The 21,996-nt window shown below is 33.5% G+C and overlaps 1 protein-coding gene across 1 annotated transcript in view; it reads right to left on the bottom strand.

The window, feature by feature from the left end:
• Positions 1–21,996, bottom strand: part of LOC118190274 (iroquois-class homeodomain protein IRX-6-like) — a 230,849-nt gene that overhangs the window by 86,937 nt on the left and 121,916 nt on the right. Inside the window, exon 2 of the mRNA XM_035360972.2 lies at positions 7,331–7,579. Coding sequence (XP_035216863.1) covers positions 7,331–7,579 — 249 coding nt within the window. The remainder of the gene's footprint in view (positions 1–7,330; positions 7,580–21,996) is intronic.

Below are 21,996 nucleotides of genomic sequence, written 5' to 3' on the forward strand. Positions count from 1 at the left end.
AAATTATACGCATTGTTTTCTTGAATTTCATTTAAAGTTATTGGATTGAATTAAATCTACTTCGCCGACAGCGCATAAACCACAATAGAATAAATGCATTCTTTAAAATTCACTCTAGTATTTGTTTACCATAGCGACACTCTGGCGCTAGATTCACTTAACAGTATTATATTTCGTTCATATTATAACTCATAATGCACAAAATTGATATCATGTAAAGAACAGAATTATCTAATCGTTGCCACATGTTCTATTCAAATATTATAATAAAGCTAGAACGATGTATAAAAGAAATTAAGCAAACAAAACAAAAAAGAAACAGTTTTTCACAGACTATTGAAAATTTCTCATTCAATTAATTCAGTTCTCACTTCGCGAGAAGGCAAAAATACATAAAAACTCAAAATATCTGTATTAAAAATTACGAAGTAAATCTTAAACACTTATTTCCTCGAAAACATTCCAGAAAGGATTAAGCATGATTTAATTGGCAATAATAAACGAAGGCGTTATCTTTGTTGTTGCGAAGCTAAGTTTCTCTAGATTGGCAACAAATCCACTAGTCTGCTGTTTCAAATGTAAACAATCAATGGGCGGCATAAAAAAAAAAAAAAAAAAAAAAAAAAAAAAAAAGGCTTAGCGGCACTTAAACAACTTTAAAATTGTTGATAATTCTAAAAATATTGCTTACAGATTTACTAAAGGCATAAAACACTTAACCGGAAGATAAAAAATAACATAATTCAATCATTTTTAAAGCAAAAAATATTCAATTTACAAACATATAAGAGTAAAGAAACTGAGATCACTGAGCCGGGTAACAGAGTCGATATATAAATAAATATATTTATGTACGTTTGGCGCGGCCGATTGCAACCAAAATACCAGGTGCACATCTACATGTTATAGTAGTTCTATGTACAAAATTTCAACGTTCTGAGGCTACTCGCTTTTGAGTTATGCGAGATACGTACGTTCGTACATACATTCGTACAGACGCCACGAAAAATTCTCTTCAGAATTCAATTTAAAGCAGTTTTATAATTTTTTTGGAGGAAAAGAGTCTTTTATTCTGTCCTTACGTACAGATATGACGCAAAAACATCGTTAAATTGCATTCGAAAGCAGTCAAAATGGATATTTTCGTTGAAATATGCTGCCTGAAACTTTTCGCGATTACAATACTTCCTTTTTACTTCGTACAAGGAAGTAAAAAGGCATGAAAACCATCAACTCGATAATTAACATCACCCGATTATTCGCTAACTAACTCAACAGCATTCAATAATAATGAACATCATTTGATAACTAACTTTTAGCACCTGTATGGTTGTAGTAATACGTAAATATAAAATTTTCGTAACGCGGATAGGTAAAAGCCTCCGTACTGGTGCTGGCCCACCGAATCAGTGATTGAGAATCCCAGCTTTGGAGAGAATAAACTTACTTTCATGCCACATTTTCGAAAACGTATTAATTTAGCTCCATCATTGCCAAATTAAGGGCATTACTGGATAGTATTAGATAAGATACCAACATATAATTGCACTAAGAAACAAGGTACTCATACAAAGCAATACGGTGAAAAATGGTCCTGCATTTACTATACGGAGCACTTATATAAGGACACGCACCCCCCCCCCCCCGAAAAAAAAAAAAAAAGGTCTGACAACTTTTAGATTTTATATTACTCCCAAAGGGGCGTTTTTTTTTTTTTTTTTTTTTTAAACATTTTCTGTGTTACATTTATTTGTTCAACAGCAATATCACAAAACACTTAAACAGAGAATATCTTTAGAATTTCCGATACACAGTCTCGCGCACTGGAGAATTTTTTTTTTTTTTTTTTTTCCCGCACTGTGTTGCCATTGCTCGCTTTGAAATCGTTGAGTTTGTTAATCCAAAACTTCTTAAAGATTTATAAAATATGAAATAGGTAATAAAACAAATTCGAAATATGGGCTTCCAAGTGCCCATGTTCAAGTAAAGGACCATGTTATTCAAAGTTTGATGTCTCTCGGTACGGTTGTTTTCTGCAATACGAGAAGCATACATACATTTATGCAGATTCTTCATTATTTAATTTCTTCAAATATAATACAGGGCGATAGTATTTGGTGGCAACAGTTTGAAAAGTGAAACGGACATTTATAGTGATTCAACGCAAAATCGCAAAACGAAAACAATAGTCCTTCAGGCACAAAGCCCCTTTCGGCTAATCTCTACATATAATAAAAGAAAGAGTCTCTCTGTGTGTGTGTCAGTGTGTCTTTTGTTCGCGCTGCGCGTAAGCTAATAGGCCCGCGGCTACGAAATTTGGTACATAGGTTCATCTAGACAAGACCTTGAAGCGATTTTTTCGAAATTCGAATTAGAATTTTTTTTTATCTTATGTTTTGTGACGAAATCGCGTCATTTTGAGACATAATGGGCTATAGGAAAGCGAGATTTTACTCTACACCCTCTATTTTCACTTTGTCACGAAACGTAGGCACTTAGCTATTTTACGAACTTAAAATAAATTTCGTGTTTCAATAAATCGATTCAATACGAATTTATTTAACAAAGGGAGCTTAACACCTTTTCAACGGGATTTTTTCTAAAAAAGTTTATTTTTCTTTGATTTTTGGACACGTTAAACTTTCATCCTTGCGACTGCTTTTACAAAAAGAATTTTGGAAAAATGATATAAAAAAAATTTCTAAATGAAGCTTCCGAGTACACTTCTCACATCTTTAAAAATGTGATTTTGGCAACAATTTTCCTTTCTTATTGTTGTTGATAGATTTTTGATGAAATCGCATCATTTTAAATAGTTTCGTTGTTTTAGAAATATGGGTTTGGCAACAATTTTTCATCGTATTTCTTATGTCACTGTTTTTAAGAGATTGGTGGCATATTTCATTTTCATTTATATATATATATAATACATTTTTATTGATTTTTTTTTTCATAAAGTTGTTCTGCAGAGTAAAATTCTGCGCAAATTTTTTGTTTTTTGAGTTTCTTTCATGTTATTTTTTGCTTATTTTCCTATTTGTAAGATATTGAAAAGTTTTGCATGATTTTTTTCTTCAACAGAAAGTTGGTTAATTTTTTATTAGGATAATTAATATTTGTATTAAGGGATATAGCTTATTTCATTTTAATTTTTTTCTCTTGAAAATATAAGATAAAATATCATTAATTATACTTTGCTTTTCAGAATTTTTTGTTTTTTGTATTCTTTTATGTTATTTATTGCTCATTTCACTGTTTTTAAGATATTGAAAAGTTTTCAGTGATTTTTTTAGAAAACAAAGTTCTTAACCTCCTTTATACCATTTGAGCTCTTAAGATTTTGCAAAGGCAAGGTTAATTTATTTATTAGGATAATTAATATTTGTATTAAGGGATATTGCTTATTTCATTGTAATTTTGTTATACGTAATAACTTTTTTTTATGAAGTTGTTCTGCAGAGTAAAATTCTAAGCAGTTTTTAAATTTAACGTTTGGTGTTCCCTTCAGCCATTTTTTCGGTACATTTAAAAGCCAGACGAAGGCTAGCAGCGAAGCTGCTAGTAATAAATAAATTAATATATGAAAATAAACGCAGAGTATTATTTCAAAAGCACTTAAAATAGTATAAAGCTGTCGAAAATCGGCAGTTGGCAAAGTAGTTGTTTCATAGCACGTGCAATACACAGGCAGGCTATCTGTTACTTTAAAAATTATTTATAGCAGTATTGTACAGGCATGAGCATAGAAACGGTCTCGTCAAATGTAAAACGGCATCACTTAAAGAAAAAGTATTTTTTGTTTACAAAATTCAGCTGTTTTAACTCCTCGATTCACGCAGATTCTTCATTATTTAATTTCTTTAAATATAATGCAGGGTTCTAATATTTGGTGGCAAAGAATTTGAAAAGTGAAACACCTTTTTATAGTAAACGACGCAGAATGCCAAAACGAAATTAATTGCCCTTTTGAGCAATTTAACCTTTGGGCTTTAAAAAAAAAAAAAAAAAAAAAAAAAATCTGTGGAAGATCTAGTTAATTTAAAATAAAGTCGTTAAGGGGGCGGGACATGCTCCTTGGCTAGCGAAAAATAAAGTAATATACGAAAATTTTTAATTCTATAAAACTTACTTATAAAAACTTATAGGCAGGGCAATTCATTCCCTTCAGACAAGAATCCATACTCTGCTAGCAATTTATCACTATAAAAATTATTAATAAAAAGCCCACCAGCGGCCGAGCGGTAAAGTCGCTGAACAGTGGTAGTTCGGTCCGAGGTTCGAATCCCACGAACGGGCTGGCTGCATGGGCGTTTTCATGGTTTTCCCCATGTGTAGCGTGTATACAAGCCAGTTTCCCTTAGAAAGTCCTCCACGAAGGCGTCCCTTCCCTTAGGCAGATAGGCTTCGAGGCTTTGCCATAATCTCACACGCACCTATTAATAAAACTTTTGAAATTTCTATTTAAGCTACAGCAAACTGTATTCTGATTTCAGATTGCAGACATCTATCAACAAATGGGATAATTAGAGATTGTCTTTTTACATTTACTTCCACACATGCGTTCTCGATACAACTCTATATGAAAAATTAAACATACTTTTACGTTAAATGAAGAAAACGGAGGTAGGAATGGTCGGATTTGTGTCCTTTCGGTGCTTCAAAGATACCATATGTTCTGAGATCGAATTTACTTGGAAACTGTATTCACGATATATTTACACAGGGTACAGCAAATAGTATTATAATGATAATAATTACTGTTGTTTGTTTTCAGTTTGAAATTATAGTTTCATGGTAGGTTTGATAGAAAAAAATATTGAATGGTTGGAAATTGGATACCATGGACTCTTTCGTATAAATAATTACTGTATTACTATAACAATTGTTATATTATTAATTACTGCAATTATTGCTCTTCAAACAGTTTCCAAGGAGCCTTAAGATTTCATTAAAATCATATAGAAGTTCTGAAAGTTCGAATTTCAGAATTCGAAAACTTTTTTGAATACCACGAGGATCTTAAAACTAATCGACTAAAATAATTACCCTATATTTCTGAATAAATTCCAGTTATGAATAAGCTAATATGCAAAACTTTGCTCGACATATTCAGCCAAAATTGGAAATATATTTTATATTGTGTAAACTAGCGTCTACATCCCAAAACGGCACCCTATGAGAGAGGCGATTCTATTATTTTCATCGGGGAGTAGGGAAGTTAGAATGGTTTTCTGAGGAACGCCAACGGCAGTGCACGATGTTTGCTTACATTAAGAAGTTCAGAAAATTGCAAAGGCGGATTGCCTTAGTTTCTGCGGTTACTTTCAGGGAAATATTAGGCAGTTTTTTTGGTTTGCTGATAGAGGGCGAATAGATAATTTACCTTTATAAATCCGCGTTTATCTATTTAAACTTCAGAAGATTTAAGATGAAGTGAATATATTCAACACAACAGAACGCAAGCTTAAGACTTGTAAATCTTTTAAAAAACAATACATCGATAATTAAAAATATTATTTATAGTTCATCATTAAAAACATTTTATAAATGCATAGTTATCATATAATTAACAATTCATCCATACATTATCTCACTATTTATTATAATTAGAAGAGATGATATTTTTTACAGTAATGTTTAAAAATTTGCTGTTGTGTTTTAAAAGATTTACAAGTCTTACGATTGTGTTCTGTTGTGTTAAATATATTCACTTCATCTTAAATCTTCTGAAGTTTAAATAGATAAACTCGGATTATAAAGGTAAATTGTCTATTTGCCCTCTATCAGCAAAGCGAAAAAACTGCCTAATATTTCCTAGAAAGTTCGGAATAAAGTAAATATTTTTAATAATGCTTACTAGAATAAAATAAAATAAAATAAAAAAAATCTGAAATGTTTCAGATTTTAAATTACGTCCAAAGGGGCGTTTTTTAACATTTTGTGTGTTACCTTTCTTTATTAAATATCATGTTCCTCGCACTTAAACCATAATATCCAGTGCAACAGCAATATCGCAAAATAGTTTTAAAACGAGCATATCTTTAGAATTTCCGATACAGAGACTCACGCGCTGGAGATAAAAATGTTTTTTCTGCACAACGTTGCCATTGCTCGCTTTGAAATCCTTGAGTTTGTTAATCAAAAATTCGTCAAAGTTTTAAAAAATAGGAAATCGATCATAAAACAAATTTCAAATTTCAAATTTGGTCTTCCACATGCTCATATTCGTTGGAGGATTACGTTATTCAAAATTCGATGACTCTATGTACCGTTGTTTTATCACAATACGAGAAATATACATACATTTATGCAGATTTTTCATTATTTAATTTCTTCAAATATAATGCAGGACTCTAACATTTTGTGGCAGCAGTTTGAAAAGTGAACCGACATTTATGAGTCCGACGCAAAATGCCGAAACGAAACTAATAGTCCTTCGGGATTCAAATCCCTTTGGACTAAAAATACTTTCTTCTTGAAATATTTATCCCATAATATAATTTTTGTGATTGAATTTCTTTGTAGATTATTTTGAGCTCGTTTATAAGCCGGTCACCAGACCTCAGAAACAATTCAGAAGAAGATTGCTGATAATTCTCGGCTTGAAAACATGTAGTAATTAAATAACATTTCTTTTGTTACTGTTACCTAAACTAATATAAAGTATATCTATTTTTATTAATAAAACTGTAATGAAATAATGATTTTCTTTTCATTTTACGCATAAAGTACCCGCAACATAGATAGATTTTTAATGTTTTCTTTCAGTACTTTTTTCTTTTTGAAAGTAGAAGGGATTCCACAAACAACAATAATAATAAAATAACGAAGCTCTTAGAGTTGAAGAGAGCTTGAGGCCAACGAGGCAATGATTCAGATTAGAAATAAAGAGGAGACGTATAATTAAAATATGGTAAATTTGATCCCACTAAGATCTTGTTATTAAAAAATCTTGAGGGATCTCGAGCTAAAAGAAGACCACCGACTAGATGGTTAGATGACATTGAAAAAGACTTAATACTTTGAAAATTAAAAATTGAAGAGAAATCACTGCAGAGAGAAGACGCTGAAAGAAGCGCGTATTTGAAGCAGCTAGGGCCTATAAGGGGATGTTGTGCTTGTGAAGAATTAAGAAATTAGATAGGAAAGTGATGAAAGTTAATACATAAAAAGAAAGTGAGAAAATATTATATTGCGGATTTTAGCGACATGCCAATCTGTTAAAAGCATAATTGGCTCGGGTGTGCTTAGAGAAGATTTCGTGCCATGTCTGGTAACGGTAAGTGTTTCCGGGTAAAAAATGGAGAAGGGAACGTTTTGTTGTACTCACTAAGGAGGAGTAGAAGGCTGAGGGATTGGTTCCGGCAAGCGTCGATATGTATCCCTGCTCGGCGTACGAAGAGCCGTAGAGGCCGAACCCCGTGGCCAGGCGAGGGAAGGAGGAGAGCAGGCGGGAGTCGTAGGCGGCGCTCAAGTTACAGACGGCGGCCGTCTGCGGCGGGGAGCCGTGGCCGCTCTCCGGCACGCCGCCTGAAGGCTGACAGCAAGGGGACATAGGGCCCGGACCGCTAACCAGGATCTGAAATTAATAAGGAAATTCAAATGAGTAACGGAAAACACGATAAATAACATTAAAAATAATTAAAACATTGTACTTGCAACGGATTATATTAGAAGCAAATGATTATTTCCAGCCAAATGTTAACTGATTATATGCGGAGCAAATGATTATTCCCAACCAAATGTTCAGCATTACAAAATTTTCTTATTGATTCGTTTAATCGTATAAATGCTAATTAAAATTATTAATCAAATAAATTTATAAATCTTTTTTAGTGATCTCTATTAACAAAACAGCATATTGTTTTTAAATAAACATTTTATTACACTGGCTTTAAATCCTTCGATTTAAAAGATAGGATGAAATATCTTCAAATAAAATAAAAAATAAAATAATATAAGAAGTAAAAATATTATAATGAAGCTAAAATTTATCAACAACTGCATATACATTAAAACAATTTAACATTAGTAAATCATGTATTCTTACATTAATAAATAACGCACTGCTAAACTTTGGACATTTAGCGACAGTTGTTCTCAGAATTCAGGGTGAATGATTCATACAGTGGTGGCGTAAAGTAACAACATGATATGAAATACGAAAAAACTATAAATATTTCTAATGCGAAAATTACTAAGAAAGGCATATGTTGCTTTAAAACTTTGTCTCACTGGTAAAGCAAAGTAAATATTATTATGATTCGGAAGATTAATATTTTGTGCCTCAATACCTTTCAGATGTGTAGTTTATGAAGGCGTGCCGATAATTAACACTTTAATAATGTAATATAACTTGAAACTAAAAATGGGAAGATTAGCAGAGGTGATTTTAAAATCGGAACTACACATCAGCGTATGAAAAGAAATTTGATAAGATTAAAGATATCTGGTGATATTTGCTGGTTCAGTGTTCGTTTAAAATTCAGGTATCTTTAATTTTAGTTTTTCTTAAAATAAAATAATTTCCTGAATGCAGGTTTGAGAAGAAAAAAAAATGGGGGACGCAGATTTGACGAGTTTAATTTTGATTTGTTGATAATACACTAGTGGATTAGATAATGCAGCCACCGTAAGAAATAACTGAGATTTAAAAATTTAGTTGAACTTATAAGAAGACACCCACTTTCATAAGATAAAGTTGGAATCGTGGCGTACAGCAGATAAACTCGGAAACTTCATTTATTAATTAAAAGATAATTTTCGCGAATTTTGTTTATAAATGTGTATAATTCATCTAGCTATTTCCGAAGCAGAATCGAGAATGATAATGTTCAATAGAAAACAGGATAAAAAGAAAGGCCAAACAACTGACACAGGTACATGGAGACAAAAGTACAGTCTGTAGTGACTAGATACAATAAGTAGCTTGCTAAAGTCATTTCTAATGCCAGAAGTCAACAGTAGGTTAAAAAGGCCAGTTCTGCACTAGCAGATATCAGAGATCTGAGTTATCACAGTGGAAAAACTTATTGAGGAGCTTAGAGGGCGAGATTTGCCACAGGCTTACTGAGGAGCAGAGGAGTCTGAGGCGCATAGTGAGTGTGGTTTTACTGAGGTACTCACGGCCGTTAGCCACGTGGTTCATTCTGTTTAGAACACTTATTGTTGGGACGTCACCCTACGTATTGCTTCCTATTTAGATTGGTACCTCATCGCGAACGTCGCCTACGAGTGGCATTCTGTTAGGATGGGAATTTTTACATCAACATGGACGCCAGCAACGCAACGTCAATCTTTAATATTTTTTTCCCTACATCACAACTAAATTTTGAAACACAAATATTAAAAGTAATTATGGTATCTTCACGTTTCGCAAAAAATGATTTTCTCAAGAAGAAATGTCTTATCCATAACCTTTTGGAAAATGTTATCTGTTTTTACGTTTTTATGGCTGCAAGTCACTGAATTTTCAGTGACTTGCAGTTATTTTTCTTAAGACTTATTTTTAATTTACTACATTCTAAGTACTCTGAATCAGATTTTGTAGTCAGCTGCTAGTTGATTAAATAAATTTGTTCTTTTTTCTTTTTCTTTTTTTTTTTTTCAATCTACTTCGTACAGCGGGCCCATCAGCGGTCGAGCGGTAAAGTCGCTGAAGATTGGTAGTTCGGCGCGGGATTCGAATCCTGGCTAATGAGCTGGCTGCATGTGCGTTTTCGTGGTTCTCCCTATATCTAACGTGTATAGAAGTCCTTCTCCCTTAGAAAGTCATCCACGAAGGCATCCATCCTCTTATGCTTACAGCCCTTGTATGCTTTGCTGTAATCAAATAATCAAAGCGAAAACAAACTAAACTATATCATATGGCATAAATACTTAGTACACAAAGTCTTCTTTACTTGCCCATACTTCAACCAAAATAGAAAATATGTGAATATTTTATAAAAGTCTACACATTTTTTTATCAGCATAAATGGACATGCGCATCATACATTATCTTACACTGTTTATTTTCCTGTATATAACTTCAAAAATATTTTGTAAACATCTTCAAATTCCACAGAATTAACGAATTTGTGATGTCATCGAGTATTCACAGAGGTTCCAAAAAGTGAGCTGCCGTTGACGTTTTAGGTACTGAAAAACACTAGTTGTTGCTATTGTGACATACTCACTTGTCTGAGAGTAACATCAAAATAAGCCCATGAAATTCATCGAGGCATGGAGAGCAAGACTCCGTCTGTCGTTTGGCAAGAGCTTGAGTACCATACAGCTGACATTAAGACTTTGCTCAGTTTCGTCGTCAATTTTAATGGAGAGCACCCGGGGGGATAGGACGGTCCAATGGTCTCCCAGCCTTCTTCTCCTACCACCAACCTCTCGCGAGGACTTTGGGTTCGCCGCATATTTATAGTGCCCCCTGCCACACAGACACTATACATTTACAACCATTGCCTTCTTCGAACCGGTACGGCAGTTTAACCACTATCTCGGTTGGACGGTTGTTTGCTAGTGATGCTCATCAGTGAATTTTTTTTTAATATATTTATTTCTGTTAAATTTTCGTTTTCGGTGTCTCACGAAAAGCGTTTGCCGATAGTTTATGTTTGTTAATGTGATAGATTTCCTGAGTTTTTAGGAGAATAAATATTCATTTTTCCCATATTAACGAAAGAGATACTTTCTTTGAATTTCGATTATTTAGAATATTCAGCAGTTTACGACGAAATGCCACATTTGCTCTTACTATTCAACGTTCATATGATTCAGTATTTTCCAAAATTTCGTGTTGCTGTAAGTTTTGCTCTCAGAAATTAGTAGACGAGGGAAGAAAATGCAACATATATAGGACAAAATCAAGAAGGTACGTTTTAAATGTTCTTCAGCTCAAAGAAGATGAGGTTATTCATATGGGAATGTAAATATTCTTCAAGTTTTGGAGAATTTCTAGAATAACCAAGTGTATAAATTTACAACTCCAAAAAAATAACGACTACTACTGTGAAAACATTTCACAGCAACTGCTCAAAACTGATTGCAATGCTATTCTGTATATTGTCGTCGGAATATATATATATCAGCGAACGCCTGAAACTCTTCAGTAAACATCTGATCTCTGAAGTAGAATTTACAATTCTACAAAAGTTTTTGGCAAGTGCAGGGAACAAATATTAGTCCCTTGAGGAGGGAATTTCATAGTTTCAAGAGGGAATGCTGTCAGTTCTTTAAGTATTTAGTTTTATTTTATGAATATATATATATATATATATGTAAAATATAAAAAATACGATGCCTTTGCTCTATGCAAACACTTAACCTCTAAGTAACTTTCTGTAATTTAGGATCTTCCCTCTCGACCAGTACCTTCCAGAATTCTCTAGTCCGTTACGTAACCACTTGTATAAATAATGAGCTCGCGCCATTTTGCTACGCAGAAGAAATTTCCTCTCCGATTGCGCTACGCACCTCACTGCTGCTTATGCCATCTTTCCTTTGTTAGAAAAAGTTATGACGCAGAAAGTCAAAATTCGTCGTACTTAGTTTAAATTACTATTAAATATATAATTTGGAGAAGTTAATCTAAATTCTACCATTCGAATGGAATAAAAATGTATAATTGAAAGCTAAATCATGCGTCGTCATTTGGATTCAGCCTTACCATTAAGCCATCACAATGCCAAGCTTAGTCACGACGACTCTACAAATCATCACATATAAAACTGCTTTTGCTTAAGTTTTGATATTCACCATAGTTTCTAATCTTGTCGTTGTAAAACACGTTAAAAATAAATATAATTCTAAATATATATGTGATGTAACAGCTTTAGTCAGGAATAAATAGATTGTTGAAGAATCATAAATTTAGTCGTAGCTTTAATAATCAGACGATAAGTTTAAAAAACAGGATCCATTATTTATTATTCAGGAGAAAATAGCAGTTACAAAAATCAGATATCCGGAGTAAATAAAAGAATTACTAATAACTTTTTGTATGAAGTTTACTGCATCGTGACATTTAAGAAAAAGCCCCGATATTCCTTTTGCGAGTCTTTTTATAGCCTCTGGAAAGGCGGAGCTTCCATGAAATGACGTCAGCCTCGTCAGCCAATCCAGTTCGCTTGAAATATTTCCAGAACATTCTAAAACTGTACGTGTAGAAAAGGCGGGAAAAACAACTTGACTACGGGGCTGTGGATTTAATTCCACGTACTTTCAAATAAGAGAACGTCGCCATTAAAAATGAAAAGAACATACAGTTAGAATTTTAATTGTGTTCTTGACTATGGAATTTTATTATTACAAATATATGTATATATATATTTGAGTTTAGGAAAGGAGGAGGGGAATGATCATCTAGCAGTGGTGAAAGGGGTGCATGGAGCAAGAAAGGTTAAGAACGACTGGTATAAAAATTGAAAATTAGAGAAATTAAAAAATCATGCAGCTAAAAATTCAAAAATCTTTTGATTTTATTATTCGACTTTTTTAAACGCAAATGTGTCTTTATGAAGAGAAATGCCTATGATACCTACATTTAAATGTAATCTGAGTAAAAGTTTCAATTTTGCTCCTTTACGTCGCGATGTCCGGCAGGTAGAGGTAGCTGTGGGCGGTAAACCAGAATTTCACCTATTGGTCATATAACTTAATTACATCCTGTAACAGCTGTTTCAGTTTTATAGCCCAAGCTACGCGCGCATATTTCAAGCTGTGTCTGACAACCTATGCCAAACGATTGATCCGGGCCCTTGGAGGAAACACGATCGATTTTACCTGGGCGTTCAAAGTGTTAATAACAGATAATATTTAACAATGATTAAAAACTGAAATTAATGAAATGAAATCCTCTTTACTTTCTTATTTATCACACCCTTGAATATATGCCAAGTCAACTAACCTCACGTCATAAATTAGGGGAAAAGAAGAAGGTAGTTCAAATACCAAGGGATACTTTTTATAGCATCGATATTTTGAACAAGATTTTTAATAAATTTATAGATGTACTTTTAACGTTGAGCATTTACATTATTAATGACTTTTTTTTTAATTTGAAAAATATAATGTAGCTATTACGTTGTACATCTCATGCTGCATAAATTTTGATTACCTAAGTTCGATAAACTATTATGATTTGCATCTATTTTAGGAAGATTTTTTTTCGTTTTCCAGAAAAATACTATATTTTACATGAAGAGAAATCCAATAAGCGTGAAACATTTTTAAGAAGCAAAATTATACCTATATATTATTTCAACGTTCACTTCTTATTCTTTTAGAAGATAATTCATATTTGAGGGAAAATATCATGATAGTATTATTTCAAAATTAAGATTATCGAAGAAGAGAAAGAGGAACAGAATGAGTAAGACGAATTCAATATATTTCCATATTCAAGAATTAGACAAATCACCCCTACTTTAAATTTCATAATGTCTTAAATTGTTAACTGGTATAGTTGAAACAATCGTTATAATACTACTATATCCTTTTTATTGATTTTCTATACTTTTTAGGTTTGTTTTATGATAGATTTAAGATTCGTATATAAGCTTCAATATTCAACATTTTCTTAAACGAAATAATATGTTTATGATTGTCGACTCCAAAGTGATCTTTGTAGAACTTCAAAAAGTCTTATTTCAGGAACATTATTGAGCACATTGAAAATTCTGCTCTTCAATGCAAAGAAGTTGCATAATTGTTTTTACACCAACTTTTACTTTCCCGTGGTCTAGAGGAAAAATTTAGATGGAATGAAATATGATTTGCAGATGGTTCATTTATGTGTGTCACGTCAACCAAACAGTCACTGGTACTTACGTATTTATGCAACCACCTCAGCAGAAGTTGCAAATTTTCAGAGTGTGCCAAACTCTGGCAACCATGCCCATAACCATACTTCCGGCAACCATGCTTATAACTATCCTTCAGCGAAGCAACGCCGCCATTCTTGTATGCATATTTTTAGTTGTATTCCAAGTTCCAACGGTTTATATAAATAAAAAATTTCTGCATACATACAGAATTTTGCTGAAAGTTTTTAAAGGGAATAACGAGGAAATGCGTTTTCTAGATAGCTGCTGTTTCCGAGGTATTTACGATGCCGAATCTTCGCAATTCTCTGATGTTTTTTCAAGCGAAAACAGATCGCTGTGTACTTCAAGAAAAGAATAGCGCAAAAAAAATTACAGAACGATTTGAAGAAGAATGTGTTTTATTTTTAAACTTACTTCGTAATCCTTATTTAATAATTAAAATTTGTATTTTAAATTACTAAAGTATATTTTCTTTTCAAATGTTGATAATACTGATATTGTCAGTTTACGATAAACATCGATAGTTTGAGAATATTTCTAAAGAAAAAGCGCGAAGACTACCAACTTGCACCCGATAAGTAACTTCTACTTTTTCACTGAAAAAAAAAAAAAAAAAAAAAAAAAAAATCGCCAAATTGTGCCAATGTGGTTGCGTTAATACTCAAGTACCCAGCCATCCTAGAAAAGACATGCAAAGATTTCCGATTCCTACCTGTAAAATATCGTGGCAGTAAAATCATTGTAAATTTCTCAAATAACATCTAGCTCCTTGATCAAGGTTTGGGAGATAAGACTTTGGATTATTGGGTTATGTGCGTTATGACAAAGCACGCAAGGGATATTAGCCTAAAAGAAGGGATGTCTTCGTGAAGGACTTATTTTAAGAGAAACTAGCTCGTATTTACGCAACTTATGTGATTAATGTGAAAGCTTCAATGCAGCTAACTCACTCGTCAGAATTTGAATGCATATCAAACATAATCTTCAGCGATTTTAATCCTCGGTGTTTCAGGTCCTTATAGATACAGCAACTGATTAACAATGTTCCGTTCATCAGAATTGATCAAAGTATAAAGCTGTCATAGCTCTTTTAAGGTGGAGTGTAACTTATCAGGTATTCTGGTACATGCATGCCGGTTAGCGCTGTATTCTTATCTTAGGAAGACTGGATACAAAGTAGGGATAGTACGTCTGGTATGAAGTAAAAGATTTATTCACTGACTGTGTCAATTTTACATATCTTCAGTGCGATCTCTTGCTATATTCGCAACATTCTGTAGCACACTAGATGGCACTGGATGCCACTATCATAAACATTTTAATGATGCCATATGCTTCCATACGAAAACATCACAACAGAAGACATTCTGACATCATACCATTACTTTTAGCTGAAAAATATTTACGTTTTGAGAAGAATTTTTTTAAAGATAAATCTGTGGATTTTCTACAAAAGCCAAAGCTATAGAGTCTGTCTCTCTTGTTCCACATAAACTAGAATAGACCCTATAATGACCTCGCGAATTCTCGCACAGGCGTGAATAAAAACTACTGACTCAAACGAAAGGTACAAATAACTCTTTATTAATTCAACTAGTAAACAGAAAAGTACGGACTTCATGCGTTACAAGGACACCGTCCACCTGCGGTGGAAACTGAAACGTAGAATATTATACAAGTCAAACCTAAAATAAATTGTGCAAGAGCGCACTTAAGTTTACGCCTAAGAGGTGGACTCACAGGAATATAACCGGTGTGGTACTAATCTGATAAGGCCAAGAGGCTTTCTAGCATGACCGCGAAATAATAACGAAACGTGCGCTTGGCTAGCGGAACAGCCTTGAATAAACTGAGATATTCACACGTTTAAATAGCACTTCACTTAACTTTAAATTTACATCCTGGCGAGAGAATGTGAGGGAAAGTTGAGAAGTCTAGAACAGGTATCAAACTTAAAATAAATTTGTTATGCAAAATAAGGAAAACCCTACAAAGTTAAGTACTTAATTAAAAATTAAGTCTTGAGATTAAAAATTAAAAATTAAGTAATAATTAAGTAAAGTCTTTAAAATTGAGTCTTTACTTAATTATTACTTAAGTCTTGAGAAGAAAAAGAGAAGTATATATTTAAATGAATATTGTTTGCCGAATTCAGTACAGTATTATACTCATATACAATTTTACAAATGTGTGATACCACTTTTTGGCTGTACTCGTTCGTAAGATGGGACTTATTCATGTCAGAGGATATCATATAAATTGCCTGCAGGTTTTGCTTTAAGTTACAGTATATTCGAAAACATCAAGTACGAAACATTGCATTATAAATTCAGACAGGATCCATGAGAAAAAGAAGAAAGATCCTATCACGATGTACAAAACATCTTTTATTTATTTATGAAGCATTTGTAAATAAAATGCAGGTTTTTATGCGTTTCTGAAACTACACTTTAGTGATGCTTCGAACGTGGTATCCATGTTTAACCGCATTTTCCGGGACGAAGCACAACCGATTCATTCAACTACGTGCCCGTGCATAAAAGTACCTTCATTATGTTTTTTTCTCTTACTACGTACAGCTTGCTACCAGATTAATTTCTATATCGTAAATTTATTAATAGAGGAATAGAAAGATGTTTTTCTCTTCTACAGAACTGGTTCTGGGACTCGTTTAATGAAAATTTTTTAATCGTGTGTTAAGGTTAGGGCATTGTTTCGTAACTCGATCAGTTGCAAAAGTCTTCAAAAAATTAGGTCTTCGCTCATCTTCTTTGACGGTTCATTTCTGCAATATACATAACAGCTGAATAGCCTCTATCCGAGTATGAATTCTTTTGATGTTAATATCTAGTTCCATAATGCTAGAATCTGATTTCTTTTGATAGAAGTTTCGCAAAAAGGTTATAATCTTCCATAATGTTTCATCGAACTCCTGAAATTTTAAAATCGATTTACATATTAGAGATTCTCAGACTTTCTAAATCCGTATCTCTCCTCCCACCTTTAATTGTCACAAAAAAGCTTCTACAAGTTTCTGACTACTGATCGATTCCTCTTCAAAGCAAAATCAAGTCACAGATAATGTTATATTTCTATGTTTTTTTTTATGAAACAGATAAAGCTTTATTTATTGATTTACTTTTTGATTATGGCAAAACATTCGAAGGCTATCTGCCTAAGATATGCCTTGAGAACTATCTAATGGGAAGAATTGGTTCGCATATACAACATACAGGGGGTAAACCACGAAACGTTTATACCACCAGCCCGTTCGCCGGGATTCGAACCCTGGGCCGAATTATCAGCGTTCAGCGACCTTAGCGCTCGTCCGCTGGTGGATACAAATAAAGGACAAAGGAGCAAATAATATAGACAAGAACAATAAACGCAGCATTGAACTAGTAATACGTAATAATACTAATGCAAGAGTAATACTAATATTGCAACTGATATAGCAATAGTAATACTAATATTGCAATAGTAATACATAATAATTAATGATGCGTAAAAATACAATCGTAGCATACATAACCATAACATGATATTAAGAAAATGAATAGAGAAGACACCTTCTTTCTATCAAAGCACTATCGAGAATAGACAGGCTATGTTACTTAGTGTAATTCAAAAGTCCACGAACATTAAAAGAATAATAATATAAAAAACTGACGGTACTCAGAGACCTCTGTAGCTTAAACTATCACCCGCAAAGCCACGAAATTTTGTACGGGGACTATTGACGACATGGGAAAAAGGAATCCCGGAAAAAAGAAATTAGGCCGATAGGGGGAATATGCCGATAGGGGGAATGCCGATAGGGGATATGCCGATAGGGGTAATATGGCGTTTTTGATCTAAATTTTAACTGCACGATAAAATTTCTGACCACTTTAAAAAGTTACAGTAAACAGATATATGAATAACAAAGAATTTTTCCACAAAGGTGCTTTATTCTAAAATTAACTTCTGTAAATGGTTACAATTTTTTTTTTTTTTTTTTTTTTTTTTTTTTTTTTAAGGGAGTTTTATTCCACTTCCTTTTTATTCTTCGTTCTTTTGTTTTTGTTCAGTAGAATCGTTTTTCCGGGGAAAACATCGGCTATTTTCAATATGACCTCCATTTTCTTGGACTAAGCATTGCATTCTGTTCACCGCACTCACTACAACTGAATGGAACATTTCAGGAGGTATGTTCATAACAGCCCGTGTTATGGCGCTGGTGTCGACTACGTAATCGGGATTTTGCATTTTGCAATTTTTGCACGTGTTTTATGCAAACTTTAGCCGTCTTAAAGAGTAAAGTGCCACATTTTCCCCTATCGAAAACTATTGGAACTAATTTTTTTTTTTCCCGCGGATTCCTTTTTCCCTTATCTTCAATAGTCTCTGTACAAAATTTCATGGTTTTGTGGCCTGACAATTCAAGCTACAGTGGTCTCTGAGTACCGACAGTTTAAAACAAAACACCCTGTATATTACAAAAGTGCATAAAATAACGAGAGGAATTTTTTGGCCCATTTATTAGCCATACGTTTCAATTAAAATTATCTCTACCAAACAACGCTTTTTCTCTATATCTCTACCATACTACAAAACAGCAATTCGTACTATAGAACTATGAACGACTAATCTTAGTTCTGGTCAAGATCTAAGTTTATTAGGAGAATGTTAAAGAACTGAAGGGAGGACTAAACGAAGGAATGCCTTTGTAAAGAATTTTTAAGGGAATGTTGCTCATGACCATTTTACACATGACAGAAGTTACAAAAAAGCCTATGCAGCCAGCCCATTCGAGTAGACAGGAACACGGATCAAATTATCAACTGTCAACCGTGTTGTTCCCTCGACTCCTAATGAGCCCTAGAATTCTCCAAGAAATCTCAGATGGAATGCGATTTATTTGATTACAGCAAAGTTCATGAAGGCTATCTGCCTAGCGGCAGGGATACCTCCGTGGAGGACTTTTTAAGGAAAACTGCCTCGTATCCACGTTACACATGAGGAAAACCACGAAAACGCTCATGCAGCCGGCCCGCTCTCGCCAGGACTCGAACCCCGATCCAAACTACTATTGTTCAGAGGCTTTTACCGCTCGGCCACTGGTGAGCAAGTATCTCAGTTAAAACCGGTGTGGTGTATTTAATTATGGCAAAGCACACTAGGGCTATCTGCCTAAGAGGAGGGATGCCTTTCGTGGAGGACTTTCTAAGGGAAACTGGCTCGTATACACGTTACACATGGGGAAAACCACGAAAACGCCCATGCAGCCAGCCCGTTTGCGGGATTCGAACCTCGGACCGAACTACCAGTGTTCAGCGACTTTACCGCTCGGCCGCTGGTGGGCCAGTTAAAACCGGAGATATGAACAAATATTCTAGTATTAGGTCTTGGCGATAATTTACTCGCATAACAGATTTTAGGATTTTTTACCAATTTGAGTTTTAAAATTAGTTTCAGAAAACGCATTTTATAAACCTTCGGTACAATTTTTCTTGAAGTTTCCAGAAGTGCTTGGGCGACTCTGCAAATTGTTTGTTTTGGCTGCTCTGAAGCCGAGATTCAGTTAGTCCAAAGCTTCTTGGCGCGATAATTACTGCTTAAAATTTTCTCTTCTGAGGGATTTGCTTTTTCTCTGTTTATTTTTATTTTAAATCTAGGTCTATAGCTGTTTATTTTCTGATGAGGTACTATTTATTTAAAAAAATATTAGTTTCTTTTTATTCTTATTGTGTAATTATTAAGATTTATACGAACCCAGAAGCACGCAACAATACGGTGTTGGAAAGCAACCATTTTATTTTTATTGCATCGTTCACTTTATTCTGGTGAAATGGAACTGAACGCATAGCATTCTGGGGTAGGCAATACAAATCGCATTGTGTTATTTACATTATATAGGGAACCCTAGTTAAGTTTTAATGCTGTACTATCTCTTCCTGGGTTCCGTTCACAATAATTTGTCTAAGTTAGAACATTATGAAAATCCCAGTTAATTTGGTGAGTGATGCCATATTTTGCATTTATTTAATTTGAAGGGTTACATTAAAGTTACTTGCGAAACTTGTTTCTGTTATTCGTCGCTGTTGAGATGATGTTCTTAAGATGCTAGTCAGGAGTTTCTCTGCGATCCTGCGTTTAGGAATTTAACGTTTGGAGGTATACGTTATTTTAACTTCAACCACAAGCTGTGATTCCAGTAAAACGTTTATTGTTGTTAATTATTTTAAAGCGCTTTTTTCTTAAGCAGGTGATAATCACCTAGATAATTAGTTATCTAAAATGGCCCCTTAGGTTGAAGGCATATAATAAGCAGAGGGTGCTTTTCCAATAACATGGAAATTCTGCATTAAATATGAACTTTTTAGAGCAGTTATGTGGTGACATCATTACAAATAAGCGACAAAAATGAATATTAATTTTCTTTTCGGCATTTTCGGTTACTCTTTGTTGAAATGATAATCTCATTCTTTTTTTCTCATCCTACTTAAGAGTCACTATGAATCAATATGGATTATATGATTGGTTGGCAATAGCCCAATTGCAAAGAGTCGTAATTAAATTCTTTTAAGACAAAGCCATAGGACATAGACAGACTTTTAGGGAAACATCAAAATGAGATTGCGTTTTACAACTATTGGGACACCAAAATGGTGTTCCAAGATCATGTCGCTAAGAAAGAGAGGTTTAAAGAGCGGATATTGGCTCTAAGGTTCGCGCTCCTCCCCCTTTACCCCTCGATTTATTTACATCTATTAACAAGAGCTCATATTTGTAAACTGCAACTATGATTAGGATCATTTAGATTATAGCAAAGCTATATTAATAATAAGAAGAATAACTTAATGAAGAATTTTTAAAGAGAAACTGGCTCGGATTCAAGTTGCATGTGGGAAAATCAGCAAAAACGTCCATGCAGCTAGTCTGTCAACCAGGATTTGAATTCGAGTCGAACTACCAAAGTTTAGGAGCTTTTTCGCTCGGCCGCTGCAACTAGGATGAAATATTACACAACTGTAGATTTAAATAATTACATGCTTTCTTATTTGCGAATTTTTGCATTTATTTTGAATTTAGTAAAGCAGCTATTCTTTTTTGAAGCAATACATATCACTAAGGTTGCCATTATCTTTAATTAAATCCCGTGTTAATATTTACCTTTGGCTCCAGATGGCGCCTTTTAAATGCAAAGTACTACGTAGAGAATTTAAATTTTAATAGAGCAAATATTTTTCTCAATTTACGCGCAAGATTAGTATGCACATTTTTCCATGACCTTAAATTTACATGTAACAATACAGTTGAAACAGATACAGATAATTCTCTACTAAAGATATACTTTTTAACTGCTTGTATAATTATAACATAGCTATATAAGTTCTATCTAGCAGCATAAGTTATAAAACCTCAGTTTCCCTTTTTCTGGATTACCACATTGTTTTGGATTCTGCTCACATACGTACGTTTTTGTTTCGTTGCCTATTGATATGCACATCACTGCTTGTCTTTACATATTATTACTTACGCGAAGAGATGATTAACTACGTATCGTATGAACTAGACCCCGCAAAGATCCTGATGCTGATAAAAACTGACAGCTGAATTAGAATGCATATGATCCAAGTAAGATGTACTGAACACACTCTTGTGAAGAGTCTTTTCTTCAAAATCTAATGCAGCCTGCATTGTGTTTTTGAAGTACAACCATCTACTTTTCTTTTTTAATTTTTCTTTTTGGTTTAACATTTTAAAAGTATGATTGAGTCAAGATAACCTGAAACTTTAATAAATTTCAAAATTTAGATTACCTTTTTGGTTGCGAGTGATATTCAGATGTAAAGAGTAATTTTTATAAATATGACATGGGATCCTGACTCATTGAGCCGATATACACAATTCTTTGAATTTATCAATATTGGTACTATTCGGTTTTGAGGACCGTAAAAAATCGCCAAACTATTGTTGATGCCAATGCTGCCAAAAAGAATTGCGGCAACCCTAATGCAAGAAAGGAATTATAATAGTAAATAACTATTTAAGATTGATGTTTTAATTTAGATGAAAAGTTAATTTCATATAATACTTTTTTATTATTATAATTTATATAAAAAAGGGCTAAAACATGACTAAATGGAAGCATAAGAGTAAATAACTACTTCAGATCATTATTATAATTTAT

Source organism: Stegodyphus dumicola, chromosome 5 (assembly GCF_044657685.1).
Source record: "Stegodyphus dumicola isolate Sdum_Otavi_A_Nest chromosome 5, ASM4465768v1".
Lineage (NCBI taxonomy): Eukaryota > Metazoa > Arthropoda > Arachnida > Araneae > Eresidae > Stegodyphus > Stegodyphus dumicola.